Below are 19,951 nucleotides of genomic sequence, written 5' to 3'. Positions count from 1 at the left end.
CACAGCAGGGGATGGGGGTGGCATCTGCTATAACAACACACAGCAGGGGATGGGGGGGGCAGCTGCTATAGCAACACACAGCAGGGGATGGGGGGGCAGCTGCTATAACAACACACAGCAGGGGATGGGGGGCAGCTGCTATAACAACACACAGCAGGGGATGGGGGGGGCAGCTGCTATAGCAACACACAGCAGGGGATGGGGGGGCAGCTGCTATAACAACACACAGCAGGGGATGGGGGGCAGCTGCTATAGCAACACACAGCAGGGGGTGGGGGGGGGGGTGGCAGCTGCTATAACAACACACAGCAGGGGTGGGGGGGCAGCTGCTATAACAACACACAGCAGGGGATGGGGGGGGGGGTGGCAGCTGCTATAACAACACACAGCAGGGGATGGGGGGCAGCTGCTATAACAACACACAGCAGGGGATGGGGGGGCAGCTGCTATAGCAACACACAGCAGGGGTGGGGGGCAGCTGCTATAACAACACACAGCAGGGGATGGGGGGCAGCTGCTATAACAACACACAGCAGGGGATGGGGGGGCAGCTGCTATAGCAACACACAGCAGGGGATGGGGGGGCAGCTGCTATAACAACACACAGCAGGGGATGGGGGGGCAGCTGCTATAACAACACACAGCAGGGGATGGGGGGCAGCTGCTATAACAACACACAGCAGGGGATGGGGGGGCAGCTGCTATAGCAACACACAGCAGGGGATGGGGGGGCAGCTGCTATAACAACACACAGCAGGGGATGGGGGGGCAGCTGCTATAGCAACACACAGCAGGGGATGGGGGGGCAGCTGCTATAACAAGACACAGCAGGGGATGGGGGGCAGCTGCTATAACAACACACAGCAGGGGATGGGGGGGCAGCTGCTATAGCAACACACAGCAGGGGATGGGGGGGCAGCTGCTATAACAAGACACAGCAGGGGATGGGGGGGCAGCTGCTATAACAAGACACAGCAGGGGATGGTGGGGCAGCTGCTATAACAACACACAGCAGGGGATGGGGGGGGCAGCTGCTATAGCAACACACAGCAGGGGATGGGGGGCAGCTGCTATAACAACACACAGCAGGGGGTGGGGGGGCAGCTGCTATAACAACACACAGCAGGGGATGGGGGGGCAGCTGCTATAACAACACACAGCAGGGGAAGGGGGGCAGCTGCTATAACAACACACAGCAGGGGAAGGGGGGCAGCTGCTATAACAACACACAGCAGGGGATGGGGGGGGCAGCTGCTATAACAAGACACAGCAGGGGATGGGGGGGGGCAGCTGCTATAACAACACACAGCAGGGGATGGGGGGGCAGCTGCTATAACAACACACATTAGGGGATGGGGGGGCAGCTGCTATAACAACACACAGCAGGGGATGGGGGGGCAGCTGCTATAACAACACACAGCAGGGGATGGGGGGGGCAGCTGCTATAACAAGACACAGCAGGGGATAGGGGGCAGCTGCTATAACAACACACATTAGGGGATGGGGGGGCAGCTGCTATAACAACACACAGCAGGGGATGGGGGGCAGCTGCTATAACAACACACAGCAGGGGATGGGGGGGCAGCTGCTATAACAACACACAGCAGGGGATGGGGGGGCAGCTGCTATAACAACACACAGCAGGGGATGGGGGGGGGCAGCTGCTATAACAACACACAGCAGGGGATGGGGGGCAGCTGCTATAGCAACACACAGCAGGGGATGGGGGGGGCAGCTGCTATAACAACACACAGCAGGGGATGGGGGGGCAGCTGCTATAACAACACACAGCAGGGGATGGGGGGCAGCTGCTATAACAACACACAGCAGGGGTGGGGGGCAGCTGCTATAACAACACACAGCAGGGGATGGGGGGGCAGCTGCTATAACAACACACATTAGGGGATGGGGGGGCAGCTGCTATAACAACACACAGCAGGGGATGGGGGGGCAGCTGCTATAACAACACACAGCAGGGGATGGGGGGGGCAGCTGCTATAACAAGACACAGCAGGGGATGGGGGGGGCAGCTGCTATAACAACACACAGCAGGGGATGGGGGGGCAGCTGCTATAACAACACACATTAGGGGATGGGGGGGCAGCTGCTATAACAACACACAGCAGGGGATGGGGGGCAGCTGCTATAACAACACACAGCAGGGGATGGGGGGGCAGCTGCTATAACAACACACAGCAGGGGATGGGGGGGCAGCTGCTATAACAACACACAGCAGGGGATGGGGGGGGGGGGCAGCTGCTATAACAACACACAGCAGGGGATGGGGGGCAGCTGCTATAACAACACACAGCAGGGGATGGGGGGGCAGCTGCTATAACAACACACAGCAGGGGATGGGGGGCAGCTGCTATAACAACACACAGCAGGGGATGGGGGGGCAGCTGCTATAACAACACACAGCAGGGGATGGGGGGCAGCTGCTATAGCAACACACAGCAGGGGATGGGGGGGCAGCTGCTATAGCAACACACAGCAGGGGATGGGGGGCAGCTGCTATAACAACACACAGCAGGGGGGGGGGGGGCAGCTGCTAAAGCAAAAAAGGCAGATTTAATTTTTTGGGGTGGGTGGGGGGCAGTTCTGCACCCAGTGATATTATGAGAGAGAGACTGAGAGAGAGACTGAGAGAGAGACTGAGAGAGAGACTGAGAGAGAGACTGAGAGAGAGACTGAGAGAGAGACTGAGAGAGAGACTGAGAGTCACCCTACAAGAATCTGAAGTCTGTCTACTGTTTGCCGATGATCTGGTGCTTCTGTCCCCAACCAAGGAGGGCCTACAGCAGCATCTGGATATTCTGTACAGATTCTGTCAGACCTGGGCCCTGACAGACCTGGGCCCTGACAGTAAATCTCAGTAAGACAAATATAATGGTGTTCCAAACAAGGCTCAGTCGCCAGGACCACAAATACAAATTCCATTTGGACACAGTTCAAAGGTTTGGGGTCACTTAGAAATGTCCTTGTTTTTGAAAGAAAAGCACATTTTTTGTCCATTAAAATAACATCAAATTGATCAGAAATACAGTATAGACATTGTTAATGTTGTAAATGACTATTGAAGATGGAAACGGCTGATTTTTAATGGAATATCTACATAGTCGTACAGAGGTCCATTATCAGCAACCATCACTCCTGTGTTCCAATGGCACGTTGTGTTAGCTAATCCAAGTTTATAATTTTAAAAGGCTAATTGATCATTAGAAAACCCTTTTGCAATTATGTTAGCACAGCTGAATAAGCTAATTTGCCTATGTAGATATTCCATTAAAAATCTTTCCAGCTACAAATATTTAGAACATTAACAATGACTACACTGTATTTCTGATCAATTTGATGTTATTTTAATGGACAAAAAAAATGTGCTTTTCTTTCAAAAACAAGGACATTTCTAAGTGACCCTGTAACGCTCGTCGGAAGAAGTGGACCAAGATGCAGCGTGGTACGTGTTCATGCTTCTTTATTAAATCCGAACACCAAACAAAACAACAAAAGACCAACGAACGTCACGTCTTGAAGGCTACGCAGAGCTAACAAAAACACAACATCCTACAACCTAAAGTGGCAAAACAGGCTGCCTAAGTATGATTCCCAATCAGACACAACAATAGACAGCTGTCCCTGATTGAGAACCATACCCGGCCAAAATATAGAAACACAAAACCTAGAAATAAAGAACATAGAATGCCCAGCCAAATCACACCCTGACCAAACCAAATAGAGACATAAAAAACATTTAAACGGTAGTGTATTTACAGTTGGAGTCGGAAGTTTACATACACCTTAGCCAAATACATTTAAACTCAGTTTTTCTCAATTCCTGACATTTAATCCTAGTAAAAATTCCCTGTCTTAGGTCAGTTAGGATCACCACTTTATTTTAAACATGTGAAATGTCAGAATAATAGTAGAGAGAATGATTTATTTCAGCATTCATTTTTTTCATCACATTCCCAGTGGGTCAGAAGTTTACATATACTCAATCAGTATTTGGTAGCATTGCCTTTAAATTGTTTAACTTGGGTCAAACGTTCCCACAATAAGTGGCAGCTGCGGAAGCTTGGGTCAAGCTTCCCACAATAAGTTAGGGGAATTTTGGCCCATTCCTCCTGACAGAGCTGGTGTAACTGAGTCAGGTTTGTAGGCCTCCTTGCTCACACATGCGTTTTCCGTTCTACCCACAAACTTTCTATTGATTTGAGGTCGGGGCTTTGGGATGGCCACTCAAATACCTTGACTTTGTTGTCCTTAAGCCATTTTGCCACAACTTTGGAAGTATGCTTTGGGTCATTGTCCATTTGGAAGACCCATTTGTGACCAAGCTTTAACTTCCTGACTGATGTCTTGAGATGTTGCTTCAATCTATCCACATAATTGTCTTTCCTCATGATGCCATCTATTTTGTGAAGTGCACCAGTCCTTCCTGCAGCAAAGCACCCCCACAACATGATGTTGCCACCCCCATGCTTCACGGTTGGGGTGGTTTTCTTCGGCTTGTAAGCCTCCCCTTTTCTCCTCCAAACATAATGATGGTCATTATGGCCAAACAGTTCTATTTTTGTTTCATCAGACCAGAGGACATTTTTCCAAAAAGTACTATATTTGTCCCCATGTGCATTTTCAAACTGTAGTCTGGCTTTTTTATGGCGGTTTTAGAGCAGTGGCTTCTTCCTTGCTGAGCTGCCTTTCAGGTTATGTCGAGGTAGGACTCGTTTTAATGTGGATATAGATACTTTTGTACCTGTTTCCTCCAGCATCTTCACAAGGTCCTTTGCTGTTCTTCTGGGATTGATTTGCACTTTTCGCAGTATGTTCATCTCTAGGAAACAGAACGTGTCTCCTTCCTGAGTGGTATGACGGCTGTGTGGTCCCATGGTGTTTATACTTGTGTACTATTGTTTGTACAGATGAACGTGGTACCTTCAGGAGTTTGTTAATTGCTCCCAAGGATGAACCAGACTTGTGGAGGTCTACAATTTTTTTCTGAGGTCTTGGCTGATATCTGTTGATGTTCCCATGTCTAGCAAAGAGGCACTGAGTTTGAAGGCAGGCCTTGAAATTCATCCACAGGTACACCTCCAATTTACTCAAATTATGTCAATTAGCCCATCAGAAGCTTCTAAAGCCATGACACCATTTTCTGGAATTTTCCAAGCTGTTTAAAGGCACAGTCAACTTAGTGTATGTAAACTTCTGACCCACTGGAATTGTGATACAGTGAATTATAAGTGAAATAATCTGTCTGTAAACAATTGTTGGAAAAATTACTTGTGTCATGCACAAAGTAGATGTCCTGACCGACTTGCCAAAACTATAGTTTGTTAACAAGAAATTTGTGAAGTGGTTGAAAAACGAGTTTAATGATTACAACCTAAGTGTATGTAAACTTCCGACTTCAACTGTAGAACCCATTTATGGTTGTGAGGTCTGGGGTTCTGAATTCTGCAAAAATATCCTTAGTGTACAACTTAAAACACCAAATAATGCATGCAGAGCAGAATTAGACCGATACCCGCTAATTATCAAAGTCAAGAAAAGAGCCGTTAAATTCTACAACCACCTAAAAGGAAGCGATTCCCAAACCTTCCATAACAAAGCAATCATCTACAGAGAGATGAACCTGGAGGAGAAGAGTCCCCTAAGCAAGCTGGTCCTGGGGCTCTGTTCAGAAACACAAACAGACCCCACAGAGCCTCAGGACAGCAACACAATTAGACCCAACCAAATCATGAGAAAACAAAAAGATAATTACTTGACACGTTGGAAAGAATTAACAAAAAAAACTGAGCAAACTAGAATGCTATTTAGCCCTAAACAGAGAGTACACAGTGGCAGAATACCTGACCACTGTGACTGACCCAACCTTAAGGAAAGCTTTGACTATGTGCAGACTCAGTGAGCATAGCCTTGCTATTGAGAAAGGCCGCCGTAGGCAGACATGGCTCTCAAGAGCCAGTTTATTTATTTTCCCTTTTATACTTTAACTATTTGTACATAATATGACATTTGAAATGTCTTTATTATTTTGGAACTTTTGTGAGTGTAATGTTTAATGTAAACTTTTATTGTTTATTTATATTTTGTTTATTATCTACTTCACTTGCTTTGGCAATGTTAACATATTTTTCCCATGCCAATAATGCCCTTAAATTGAAATAGAATTTGGAGGGGGGAAGAGAGTGAGAGAGAGAGAGAGGGAAGAGAGGGAAGTGAGACACTCTTTCTGTATATTTGACACACTGAGTCACTTGGCTCCCTGGAGAGACTAAGGACTGATCCCATACTGCTGTTTTGTCACGCGCTAGTGTTTCCTGTTAGCCACCTGCTGCACCCACGCTGACAGCTCAGCGCAGTGAGGAGCAAGAGACATTTAGACTGATGATGTAATGGCACTTTAGTCCAACTCAGGAATATACTTCACCTAAGAATCAGGAAGTCTGTCTCGGCTTGCTACCAGGTGGTGTTTTTGTTTAGTGAGATGAACGCTCCTGATGTCAGCTGGCACTATTGAACTCTGTGAACTAACTCTTTTACGACTAATGGGAATACTATAGAAAAGCGGTATGGATGACTGCAGCTACAGTGAAAACATACTTTGTCTTTTCTAGTCTTGTTTCTTCACATCTTTTCTCTCCCCTTTGTCCTGTAGATCCAACATCCGTCCAGAGAACGGCACCAGTAACTTCCACGAGTTCAAGATGCACACCTTTGACAGAATCACATCCTGTAGCTCCTGCCATATGCTGCTAAGGTACAGGGTCGCACAGTATAGTTGTCCTCTTGCATGTTCTAGGAATGCCCCTGACTGTCATCCACCCAGAACGAGAGGTTAGGGGTCATACAGGTTCAACTACTGGGTCTTTGTCACATCTGCCCTGGTGTGATCCAGATATTGCTCATTGCTTGTAGACACAGGTTGTCATTCACATGTCATGTAGTACAGGTGGTGTGTGTGTGTGTGTGTGTGTGTGTGTGTGTGTGTGTGTGTGTGTGTGTGTGTGTGTGTGTGTGTGTGTGTGTGTGTGTGTGTGTGTGTGTGTGTGTGTGTGTGTGTGTGTGTGTGTGTGTGTGTGTGTGTGGCTAACCAGCGTAGTTAGAATCAGACTCCCGTCAGATCGGGGATGCTGTGCTTTACGTCATTCTAATGAGCAGTAGATTCTGGAGCGGTTATGTAAAATAAATTCACTACGGGCTGAGTTTTCACAAGGTGAGGAGAGGAGAGGAGAGGAAAGATGAGGAGAGGAGAGAGGAGGAGAGGAGAGATGAGGAGAAGAAAAAGGAGATGAGGAAAAGGAGGAAGAGAGGAGGAAATGAGATGAGGAGAGATGAGGAGAGACAGACAGACACACACTCGCACACACACACACACACACACACACACACACACACACACACACACACACACACACACACACACACACACACACACACACACACACACACACACACACACACACACACACACACACACACACACACACACACTAACAGTGGTTATCCCTGTCTTCTCTGTTCCAGGGGCATCTTTAACCAGGGGTACCTGTGCTCCAAGTGTGGTATTGGAGCCCATAAGGAATGTCTGGGGAGGTTTGGTGGCTGTGGAAAAACAGGTGAGAACCACCTCAAAACACACAGACACAAGGAAGCATGCAACCTCATGATGCAGGCAAACACACGTTGTATGGTGTCTTTCATGTTAATGTGTATACCTGAAAGTGCATTGAAAAGCTGCTGATAACGAACCTACAATAAGGAAAAGCTGCTGATAATGAACCTACAATAAGGAAAAGCTGCTGATAATGAACCTACGACGCACAGACAGACAGACACACACACACATACACACCGACATACACACCGACACCGACACCGACACACACCCACACACACACTGACACACACACCCACACACACACTGACACACACACCCACACACACACACACACACACACACACACACACACACACACACACACACACACACACACACACACACACACACACACACACACACACACACACACACACACACACACACACACACACACACACACACACCTCTATGTGCTTGCCCTGAAGTAAACAGTGTGTAAGAACATGAGTGATTAAAGTAGATTGATGAGGAGACAACATGACAACATGACAACATGACAAACATGACAAACATGACAACATGACAAACATGACAACATGACAAACATGACAACATGACAAACATGACAAACATGACAAACATGACAACATGACAACATGACAAACATGACAAACATGACAACATGACAAACATGACAAACATGACAACATGACAAACATGACAACATGACAAACATGACAAACATGACAACATGACAAACATGACAACATGACAAACATGACAACATGACAAACATGACAACATGACAAACATGACAAACATGACAACATGACAAACATGACAACATGACAAACATGACAACATGACAACATGACAAACATGACAACATGACAAACATGACAAACATGACAACATGACAAACATGACAACATGACAAACATGACAACATGACAAACATGACAAACATGACAACATGACAACATGACAAACATGACAAACATGACAACATGACAACATGACAAACATGACAACATGACAAACATGACAAACATGACAACATGACAACATGACAAACATGAAAAACATGACAACATGACAACATGACAAACATGACAACATGACAAACATGACAAACATGATAAACATGACAAACATGACAACATGACAAACATGACAACATGACAACATGACAAACATGACAACATGACAAACATGACAAACATGACAACATGACAAACATGACAACATGACAACATGACAAACATGACAACATGACAAACATGTCATGCAGACTTCACTTGACTTGCAGTGTCAGTGGCCTGTGTGTGTGTGTGTGTGTGTGTGTGTGTGTGTGTGTGTGTGTGTGTGTGTGTGTGTGTGTGTGTGTGTGTTTGTGCAGATTGCAGCCAGGTGCCTGCTCCTAGTGGTCTTGGCATCAGTCACAAGCAATCACGTCAGCGGTGCTGTAAGCGGTGCTGTAAACGGTGCTGTAAGCGGTGCTGTAAACGGTGCTGTAGGCGGTGCTGTAAGCGGTGCTGTAAACGGTGCTGTAGGCGGTGCTGTAAGCGGTGCTGTAAACGGTGCTGTAAACGGTGCTGTAAGCGGTGCTGTAAACGGTGCTGTAGGCGGTGCTGTAAGCGGTGCTGTAAACGGTGCTGTAAACGGTGCTGTAAGCGGTGCTGTAAACGGTGCTGTAAACGGTGCTGTAGGCGGTGCTGTAAGCGGTGCTGTAAACGGTGCTGTAAACGGTGCTGTAAGCGGTGCTGTAAACGGTGCTGTAGGCGGTGCTGTAAGCGGTGCTGTAAACGGTGCTGTAGGCGGTGCTGTAAGCGGTGCTGTAAACGGTGCTGTAAACGGTGCTGTAAGCGGTGCTGTAGGCGGTGCTGTAAACGGTGCTGTAAACGGTGCTGTAGGCGATGCTGTAAGCGGTGCTGTAAACGGTGCTGTAAACGGTGCTGTAAGCGGTGCTGTAAACGGTGCTGTAGGCGGTGCTGTAAGCGGTGCTGTAAACGGTGCTGTAGGCGGTGCTATAAGCGGTGCTGTAAACGGTGCTGTAAACGGTGCTGTAAGCGGTGCTGTAAACGGTGCTGTAAGCGGTGCTGTAAACGGTGCTGTAAACGGTGCTGTAAACGGTGCTGTATGCGGTGCTGTAAACGGTGCTGTAAACGGTGCTGTAAGCGGTGCTGTAAACGGTGCTGTAAGCGGTGATGTAAACGGTGCTGTAAACGGTGCTGTAAACGGTGCTGTAAGCGGTGCTGTAAGCGGTGCTGTAAACGGTGCTGTAAACGGTGCTGTAACATTGTCAGCAGACCCACCTAGACACTAGCTTCCCTGAATAGATCAGTGCCACGAGGGGGGGGGGGGGGCAGACAAACTCATTACTTCCCTTCAGAGATACTCTTTAGTCCCTCTGATGTCACTACCATCTTGCTTGTTACGCTTTTATAACATATCAGATGTTGGCTGAGTATTTCTAGGTAAGGTAACCTTATCACCACATATCAGATGTTGGCTGAGTATTTCTAGGTAAGGTAACCTTATCACCACATATCAGATGTTGGCTGAGTATTTCTAGGTAAGGTAACCTTATCACCACATATCAGATGTTGGCTGAGTATTTCTAGGTAAGGTAACCTTATCACCACATATCAGATGTTGGCTGAGTATTTCCAGGTAAGGTAACCTTATCATCACATATCAGATGTTGGCTGAGTATTTCTAGGTAAGGTAACCTTATCACCACATATCAGATGTTGGCTGAGTATTTCTAGGTAAGGTAACCTTATCACCACATATCAGTTGTTGGCTGAGTATTTTTAGGATACCAGATAATAAGCACAACAACAGAACAAAATCACAACATCCGTGGACAAACAGGAACGTGCATTACTGCAATGAATACTTAAGCAATAAGGCCCGAGGAAGTATGGTATATGGTATATGGTCTCTATTCCACTGCTAAGGGCTGTTCTCCTGCACGACGCAACGCCCTTAGTCGTGGTATATTGGCCATATATCACAAACCCCTGAGGTGCCTTATTGCTATTAGAAACTGGTTACCAACTTAATTAGAGCAGGAAAAACAAATGTTTTGTCATACCTGTGGTGTACGGTACGATATACCACGGCTGTCAGCCAATCAGCATTCAAGGGCTGGAGCTACACAGTTTATAATGTATGCTATACCACAGCTGTTTACGGTACTCTGTCTCCAGAGTGGTCTGCAGGTGAAGCTCGCTGCTGTTTACCTCAGGTCCCAGTTGACTCTCTCTCCCTCTGCTCTGCCTTATCAGCCCTGAGCAGCGGCACTATGTGTAACAGGTCAAAGTTCCATTCAAAGCTGCCTGCCTGCCTGCAGACAAGTGAGAGGGAGTAGGGAGGGTGGGAGGGAGGGAGGGGGAGGGCTGGTTGTTGAGGGGGTGTAGCCCATCCCACGGGAGCCAATGAACAAACAGAGAACTAACTCAGAACAGAACAGAATGTAAGCCTCAAGTGGTTTACTCTTGTCTGTCAGGTACGTTCAGCACAACACACCAAGTAGTCAAGAGAGTGTGATGGTTATGTGTGCTCCTTGTAACCCACTCACCATGCCTGTTTTCAAACTCCTTTCAGATCCGGGCTCCTTGAAAACACAGGTGAGACAGTGTGTGTCTGTGTGTGTGTGTGTGTGTGTGTGTGTGTGTGTGTGTGTGTGTGTGTGTGTGTGTGTGTGTGTGTGTGTGTGTGTGTGTGTGTGTGTGTGTGTGTGTGTGTGTGTGTGTGTGTGTGTGTGTGCGTAGTGTGTGTTTATGCGTGTGTTTGCGTCTCTTTGTGTGTGTGTGTGTGCTTGCGTAGATTGTGTGCATGCGTGTGTTTGCGTCTCTTTGTGTGTGTGTGTGTGCTTGCGTAGATTGTGTGCATGTGTATGTTTTCCTGTGTGTGTGGATGTGTGTGGGTGTGTGTGTGTATGTGTGTGGGTGTGTGTGTGTGTGTGTGTGCATGTGTGTGTTTTCGTGGATGTGTGTGTTTTCGTGGATGTGTGTGGGTGTGTGTGTGTTTTCGTGTGTGTGTGGATGTGTGTGGGTGTGTGTGTGTGTGTGTGTGTGTGTGTGTGTTGGTCCGTCCTCCTTTCTCTCCTCCAAAGTTCTGCTCTGTTCTGTTTCAGCGCTTGGAAGTCGTTCCCCTCTGTTTGATATTATCAAGGGGACTCCAGCTGACGGATGTCAGCATGAACAGATAGAGAGTGAATGCAAGTCTTGTGTAGATGATTGGAGAGTTGTGAAGGTCAGGTCTTAGCCTGTATCTGAAGTGCCATGTCTTGCATTTCATTACTTTTCCACTTTCATACTGTAGCAGATTATAGTTTTTGAAAATGCACGATAAGACATTAATCATCTCTGGCCGCTATTTGGAATGTGGTTAAGGTAGATTGTGATTCTGATGAAGGTTGTAATTGGTGATTGGGGTTATAATGCATTATGCATTTAAAATGCATATGGCTCACTGCATGCCATGTTTGTTTGCAGAGATAGCAGTGGTTGAAATATTTACTGTTTGCACAGCAGAGTAGGCATATTCATAACATTACCCAACCTGTCGCTCCATATTCATAACATTACCCAACCTGTCGCTCCATATTCATAACATTACCCAACCTGTCCCTCCATATTCATAACATTACCCAACCTGTCGCTCCATATTATTAACATTACCCAACCTGTCCCTACATATTCATAACATTACCCAACCTGTCGCTCCATATTCATAACATTACCCAACCTGTCCCTTCATATTCATAACATTACCCAACCTGTCGCTCCATATTCATAACATTACCCAACCTGTCCCTCCATATTCATAACATTACCCAACCTGTCGCTCCATATTCATAACAATACCCAACCTGTCGCTCCATATTCATAACATTACCCAACCTGTCGCTCCATATTCATAACATTACCCAACCTGTCCCTCCATATTCATAACATTACCCAACCTGTCCCTTCATATTCATAACATTACCCAACCTGTCGCTCCATATTCATAACATTACCCAACCTGTCTTACATTTTCATAACATTACCCAACCTGTCGCTCCATATTCATAACATTACCCAACCTGTCGCTCCATATTCATAACATTACCCAACCTGTCGCTCCATATTCATAACATTACCCAACCTGTCCCTCCATATTCATAACATTACCCAACCTGTCCCTCCATACTCATAACATTACCCAACCTGTCGCTCCATATTCATAACATTACCCAACATGTCGCTCCATATTCATAACATTACCCAACCTGTCCCTCCATATTCATAACATTACCCAACCTGTCGCTCCATATTCATAACATTACCCAACCTGTCGCTCCATATTCATAACATTACCCAACCTGTCACTCCATATCCATAACATTACCCAACCTGTCGCTACATATTCATAACATTACCCAACCTGTCGCTCCATATTCATAACATTACCCAACCTGTCGCTCCATATTCATAACATTACCCAACCTGTCGCTCCATATTCATAACATTACCCAACCTGTCGCTACATATTCATAACATTACCCAACCTGTCGCTCCATATTCATAACATTACCCAAACTGTCGCTCCATATTCATAACATTACCCAACCTGTCGCTACATATTCATAACATTACCCAACCTGTCGCTCCATATTCATAACATTACCCAACCTGTCCCTCCATATTCATAACATTACCCAACCTGTCCCTTCATATTCATAACATTACCCAACCTGTCGCTCCATATTCATAACATTACCCAACCTGTCTTACATTTTCATAACATTACCCAACCTGTCGCTCCATATTCATAACATTACCCAACCTGTCGCTCCATATTCATAACATTACCCAACCTGTCCCTCCATATTCATAACATTACCCAACCTGTCCCTCCATACTCATAACATTACCCAACCTGTCGCTCCATATTCATAACATTACCCAACCTGTCGCTCCATATTCATAACATTACCCAACCTGTCCCTCCATATTCATAACATTACCCAACCTGTCGCTCCATATTCATAACATTACCCAACCTGTCGCTCCATATTCATAACATTACCCAACCTGTCGCTACATATTCATAACATTACCCAACCTGTCGCTCCATATTCATAACATTACCCAACCTGTCCCTCCATATTCATAACATTACCCAACCTGTCCCTCCATATTCATAACATTACCCAACCTGTCGCTCCATATTCATAACATTACCCAACCTGTCGCTCCATATTCATAACATTACCCAACCTGTCGCTACATATTCATAACATTACCCAACCTGTCGCTCCATATTCATAACATTACCCAACCTGTCCCTCCATATTCATAACATTACCCAACCTGTCGCTACATATTCATAACATTACCCAACCTGTCGCTCCATATTCATAACATTACCCAACCTGTCCCTCCATATTCACAACATTACCCAACCTGTCGCTACATATTCATAACATTACCCAACCTGTCGCTCCATATTCATAACATTACCCAACCTGTCCCTCCATATTCATAACATTACCCAACCTGTCCCTCCATATTCATAACATTACCCAACCTGTCCCTCCATATTCATAACATTACCCAACCTGTCCCTCCATATTCATAACATTACCCAACCTGTCGCTCCATATTCATAACATTACCCAACCTGTCCTACATATTCATAACATTACCCAACCTGTCCTACATATTCATAACATTACCCAACCTGTCCCTCCATATTCATAACATTACCCAATCTGTCTTACATTTTCATAACATTACCCAACCTGTCGCTCCATATTCATAACATTACCCAGCCTGTCGCTCCATATTCATAACATTACCCAACCTGTCGCTCCATATTCATAACATTACCCAACCTGTCGCTCCATATTCATAACATTACCCAACCTGTCGCTCCATATTCATAACATTACCCAACCTGTCGCTCCATATTCATAACATTACCCAACCTGTCGCTCCATATTATTAACATTACCCAACCTGTCCCTCCATATTCATAACATTACCCAACCTGTCGCTCCATATTCATAACATTACCCAACCTGTCGCTCCATATTCATAACATTACCCAACCTGTCGCTCCATATTCATAACATTACCCAATCTGCCTTACATTTTCATAACATTACCCAACCTGTCCCTCCATATTCATAACATTACCCAACCTGTCGCTCCATATTCATAACATTACCCAACCTGTCGCTCCATATTCATAACATTACCCAACCTGTCCCTCCATATTCATAACATTACCCAACCTGTCGCTCCATATTCATAACATTACCCAACCTGTCCCTCCATATTCATAACATTACCCAACCTGTCCCTCCATATTCATAACATTACCCAACCTGTCGCTCCATATTCATAACATTACCCAACCTGTCCCTCCATATTCATAACATTACCCAACCTGTCCCTCCATATTCATAACATTACCCAACCTGTCCCTCCATATTCAGAACATTACCCAACCTGTCACTCCATATTCATAACATTACCCAAACTGTCCTACATTTTCATAACATTACCCAACATTACCTAGCTTAGTGATGTACACTGGTATGTAGGTGTGTAGCTTAGTGATGTACACTAGTATGTAGGTGTGTAGCTTAGTGATGTACACTAGTATGTAGGTGTGTAGCTTAGTGATGTACACTGGTATGTAGGTGTGTAGCTTAGTGATGTACACTAGTATGTAGGTGTGTAGCTTAGTGATGTACAAAATGTAGGTAGGTATGTAGGTGTGTAGCTTAGTGATGTACACTAGTATGTAGGTGTGTAGCTTAGTGATGTACAAAAGTATGTAGGTGTGTAGCTTAGTGATGTACACTGGTATGTAGGTGTGTAGCTTAGTAATGTACACTAGTATGTAGGTGTGTAGCTTAGTGATGTACACTAGTATGTAGCTTAGTGATGTACACTAGTATGTAGGTATGTAGCTTAGTGATGTACAATAGTATGTAGCTTAGTGATGTACACTAGTATGTAGCTTAGTGATGTACACTGGTATGTAGGTATGTAGCTTAGTGATGTACACTGGTATGTAGTTATGTAGCTTTGTGATGTACGCAATTATGTAGGTGTACACGATGCCATCTATTTTGTGAAGTGCACCACCCTCTTCGGCTTGCAAGCCTCGCCCTTTTTCCTCCAAACATAACGATGGTCATTATGGCCAAACAGTTCTATTTTTGTTTCATCAGACCAGAGGACATTTCTCCAAAAAGTATGATCTTTGTCCCCATGTTCTGATCAATTTTATGTTATTTTAATGGACATTTAAAAAAAAAAAATCTTTCAATAACAATGACATTTCTAAGTGACCCCAAACTTTTGAACGGTAGTGTGGGAACTGTATGCCGGTTAGTGAGTGGAAACATCAGGTTGACGTCTCACCCTCTCTGAGCAAACCTGTGTTTCAGAGTGGAGTGAGAGTGAACTTGGTTGGTAATGAAATGACTCAGTGTGTGTGTGTGTGTCACAGTGGTGTTTTGTTTTCTGACTTTACAGGATAAATCCGTGCACGGACGGCGCTCAGATCCAGGTTAGTGCATTCTGAACACACCACGACAATAACCGCCGTCTCCTACCCACTCACATCAGTAATATAATCCCCCTTCTTGCTCTCTCTCTCTCTATTTCACTCTCTCTCTCTCAATTCAATTCAATTCAATTCAAGGGGCTTTATTGGCATGGGAAACATGTGTTAACATTGCCAAAGCAAGTGAGGTAGATAATATACAAAAGTGAAATAAACAATAAAAATTAACAGTAAACATTACACATACAGAAGTTTCAAAGCAATAAAGACATTACAAATGTCATATTATATATATACAGTGTTGTAGCAATGTATAAATGGTTAAAGCACACAAGTTAAAATAAATAAACATAAATATGGGTTGTATTTACAATGGTGTTTGTTCTTCACTGGTTGCCCTTTTCTTGTGGCAACAGGTCACAAATCTTGCTGCTGTGATGGCACACTGTGGAATTTCACCCAGTAGATATGGGAGTTTATCAAAATTGGATTTGTTTTCGAATTCTTTGTGGATCTGTGTGATCTGAGGGAAATATGTGTCTCTAATATGGTCATACATTGGGCAGGAGGTTAGGAAGTGCAGCTCAGTTTCCACCTCATTTTGTGGGCAGTGAGCACATAGCCTGTCTTCTCTTGAGAGCCATGTCTGCCTACGGCGGCCTTTCTCAATAGCAAGGCTATGCTCACTGAGTCTGTACATAGTCAAAGCTTTCCTTAAGTTTGGGTCAGTCACAGTGGTCAGGTATTCTGCCACTGTGTACTCTCTGTTTAGGGCCAAATAGCATTCTAGTTTGCTCTGTTTGTTTGTTAATTCTTTCCAATGTGTCAAGTAATTATCTTTTTGTTTTCCCATGATTTGGTTGGGTCTAATTGTGCTGTTGTCCTGGGGCTCTGTGGGGTGTGTTTGTGAACAGAGCCCCAGGACCAGCTTGCTTAGGGGACTCTTCTCCAGGTTCATCTCTCTGTAGGTGATTGCTTTGTTATGGAAGGTTTGGGAATCGCTTCCTTTTAGGTGGTTGTAGAATTTAACGGCTCTTTTCTGGATTTTGATAATTAGTGGGTATCGGCCTAATTCTGCTCTGCATGCATTATTTGGTGTTCTACGTTGTACACGGAGGATATTTTTGCAGAATTCTGCATGCAGAGTCTCAATTTGGTGTTTGTCCCATTTTGTGAAATCTTGGTTGGTGAGCGGACCCCAGACCTCACAACCATAAAGGGCAATGGGCTCTATGACTGATTCAAGTATTTTTAGCCAGATCCTAATTGGTATGTTGAAATTTATGTTCCTTTTGATGGCATAGAATGCCCTTCTTGCCTTGTCTCTCAGATCGTTCACAGCTTTGTGGAAGTTACCTGTGGTGCTGAGGTTTAGGCCGAGGTATGTATAGTTTTTTGTGTGCTCTAGGGCAACGGTGTCTAGATGGAATTTGTGGTCCTGGCGACTGGACCTTTTTTGGAACACCATTATTTTGGTCTTACTGAGATTTACTGTCAGGGCCCAGGTCTGACAGAATCTGTGCAGAAGATCTAGGTGCTGCTGTAGGCCCTCCTTGGTTGGTGACAGAAGCACCAGATCATCAGCAAACAGTAGACATTTGACTTCGGATTCTAGTAGGGTGAGGCCAGGTGCTGCAGACTGTTCTAATGCCCTCGCCAATTCGTTGATATATATGTTGAAGAGGGTGGGGCTTAAGCTGCATCCCTGTCTCATCCCACGACCCTGTGTGAAGAAATGTGTGTGTTTTTTGCCAATTTTGCCAATTTTTTTTCTCTCTCTCTCTCTCTCTCTCTCTCATGCTCTCGCTCTCACTCTTTCAATCTCTCTCTTTCTCTCTCTCGCTTTCTCACTCTCGCTTCATTTTTTAAATCTTTCGCTCTCTCTCTCTCACACCCTCTCTCTCTCTCTCTCTCTCTCTCTCTCTCTCTCTCTCTCTCTCTCTCTCTCTCTCTCTCTCTCTCACACCCTCTCTCTCTCTAACTCTCTCTCTCTCACCCTCTATCTATCTCTCTCTCTCTCTCTCTCTCTCTCTCTCTCTCTCTCTCTCTCTCTCTCTCTCTCTCTCTCTCTCTCTCTCTCTCTCTCTCTCTCTAACACCCTCTATCTCTCTCTCTCTCTCTCTCTCTCTCTCTAACACCCTCTATCTCTCTCTCTCTCTCTCTCTCTCTCTCTCTCTCTCTCTCTCTCTCTCTCTCTCTCTCTCTCTCTCTCTCTCTCTCTCTCTCTCTCTCACACCCTCTATCTCTCTCTCTCCTCTCTCTCTCTCTCTCTCTCTCTCTCTCTCTCTCTCTCTCTCTCTCTCTCTCTCTCTCTCTCTCTCTCTCTCTCTCTCACACCCTCTATCTCTCTAACTCTCTCTCTCTCTCTCTCTCTCTCACACCCTCTATCTCTCTAACTCTCTCTCTCACACCCTTTATCTCTCTAACTCTCTCTCTCTCTATTTCTTGTTCTCTCCTTCTCTCTCTGTGGGAATGAACCATGACATACTGCAACCTCTCAAATCAAAGAGGAGGAGGGTGTAAATTGCCTGTAAACTTGGCCCCGCTTTCCTTTGTAATTTCCCCTCTGTGAAAAATTCTTATTGACCCACCAGGCAGTGAAATCAATAGGCACTTGATTGCTTGGGACCTTATCATTTCATAATTATCCGCACTCGCATAGTCCTGTCTGCTCAAAGGCGAGCTAACAGAGGGTTTGTCCTTGTGTTGATGGAAGTGCATTTCGTGCCCTAAGACTCGGTTTTCCTCACTGATAATTGTCATGGTACCGGTGTCTGTGCCGGGTACGGCAAGCTAACACATGTAGCCCACACTCAATAGGTTGTTACATGGATTCAGATACCAACAAAGCAAGTCGAGTCAGTCCTCCATCTTGCCCTGATGTCTATAGTTAGAGCAGAGGAATAAGGTGTCAGAGTGACATAGTCCAGGACAGCAGTGCTGCTGAAAGACAACCAGCAAACAACTTGTGCAGCGGTAACCAGGTCTAATAACCAGGTCTAATAACCAGGTCTAGTAACCAGGTCTAGTAACCAGGTCTAATAACCAAGTCTAGTAACTAGGTCTAATAACCAGGTCTAGTAACCAGGTCTAGTAACCATGTCTAATAACTAGGTCTAGTAACCAGGTCTAGTAACCAGGTCTAGTAACCAGGTTTAATAACCAGGTCTAATAACTAGGTCTGGTAACCAGGTCTAAAAAACAGGTCTAGTAACCAGGTCTAATAACCAGGTCTAGTAACTAGGTCTAATAACCAGGTCTAATAACTAGGTCTAATAACCAGGTCTAGTAACCAGGTCTAATGACTAGGTCTAATAACTAGGTCTAATAACCAGGTCTAGTAACCAGGTCTAGTAACCAGGTCTAGTAACCAGGTCTAATAACCAGGTCTAATAACTAGGTCTAATAACCAGGTCTAGTAACCAGGTCTAGTAACCAGGTCTAATAACCAGGTCTAGTAACCAGGTCTAGTAACCAGGTCTAGTAACCAGGTCTAATAACTAGGTCTAGTAACCAGGTCTAGTAACCAGGTCTAGTAACCAGGTCTAGTAACCAGGTCTGGTAACCAGGTCTAGTAACCAGGTCTAGTAACCAGGTCTAGTAACCAGGTCTAGTAACCAGGTCTAATAAACAGGTCTAGTAACCAGGTCTAGTAACCAGGTCTAGTAACCAGGTTTAATAACCAGGTCTAATAACTAGGTCTGGTAACCAGGTCTGGTAACCAGGTCTAGTAACCAGGTCTAGTAACCAGGTCTAGTA

General features: G+C 45.2%; 1 protein-coding gene across 1 annotated transcript in view; it reads left to right on the top strand.

The window, feature by feature from the left end:
• The window catches only part of LOC139531501 (guanine nucleotide exchange factor VAV3-like), a 202,796-nt gene that overhangs the window by 134,467 nt on the left and 48,378 nt on the right, over positions 1 to 19,951 (top strand). Inside the window, exons 16-19 of the mRNA XM_071327994.1 lie at positions 6,668 to 6,769; positions 7,537 to 7,628; positions 11,225 to 11,247; positions 16,162 to 16,195. Coding sequence (XP_071184095.1) covers positions 6,668 to 6,769; positions 7,537 to 7,628; positions 11,225 to 11,247; positions 16,162 to 16,195 — 251 coding nt within the window. The remainder of the gene's footprint in view (positions 1 to 6,667; positions 6,770 to 7,536; positions 7,629 to 11,224; positions 11,248 to 16,161; positions 16,196 to 19,951) is intronic.

This window comes from Salvelinus alpinus, chromosome 10 (genome assembly GCF_045679555.1).
Source record: "Salvelinus alpinus chromosome 10, SLU_Salpinus.1, whole genome shotgun sequence".
Lineage (NCBI taxonomy): Eukaryota > Metazoa > Chordata > Actinopteri > Salmoniformes > Salmonidae > Salvelinus > Salvelinus alpinus.
This window is presented reverse-complemented; position numbering and strand designations above follow the sequence as displayed.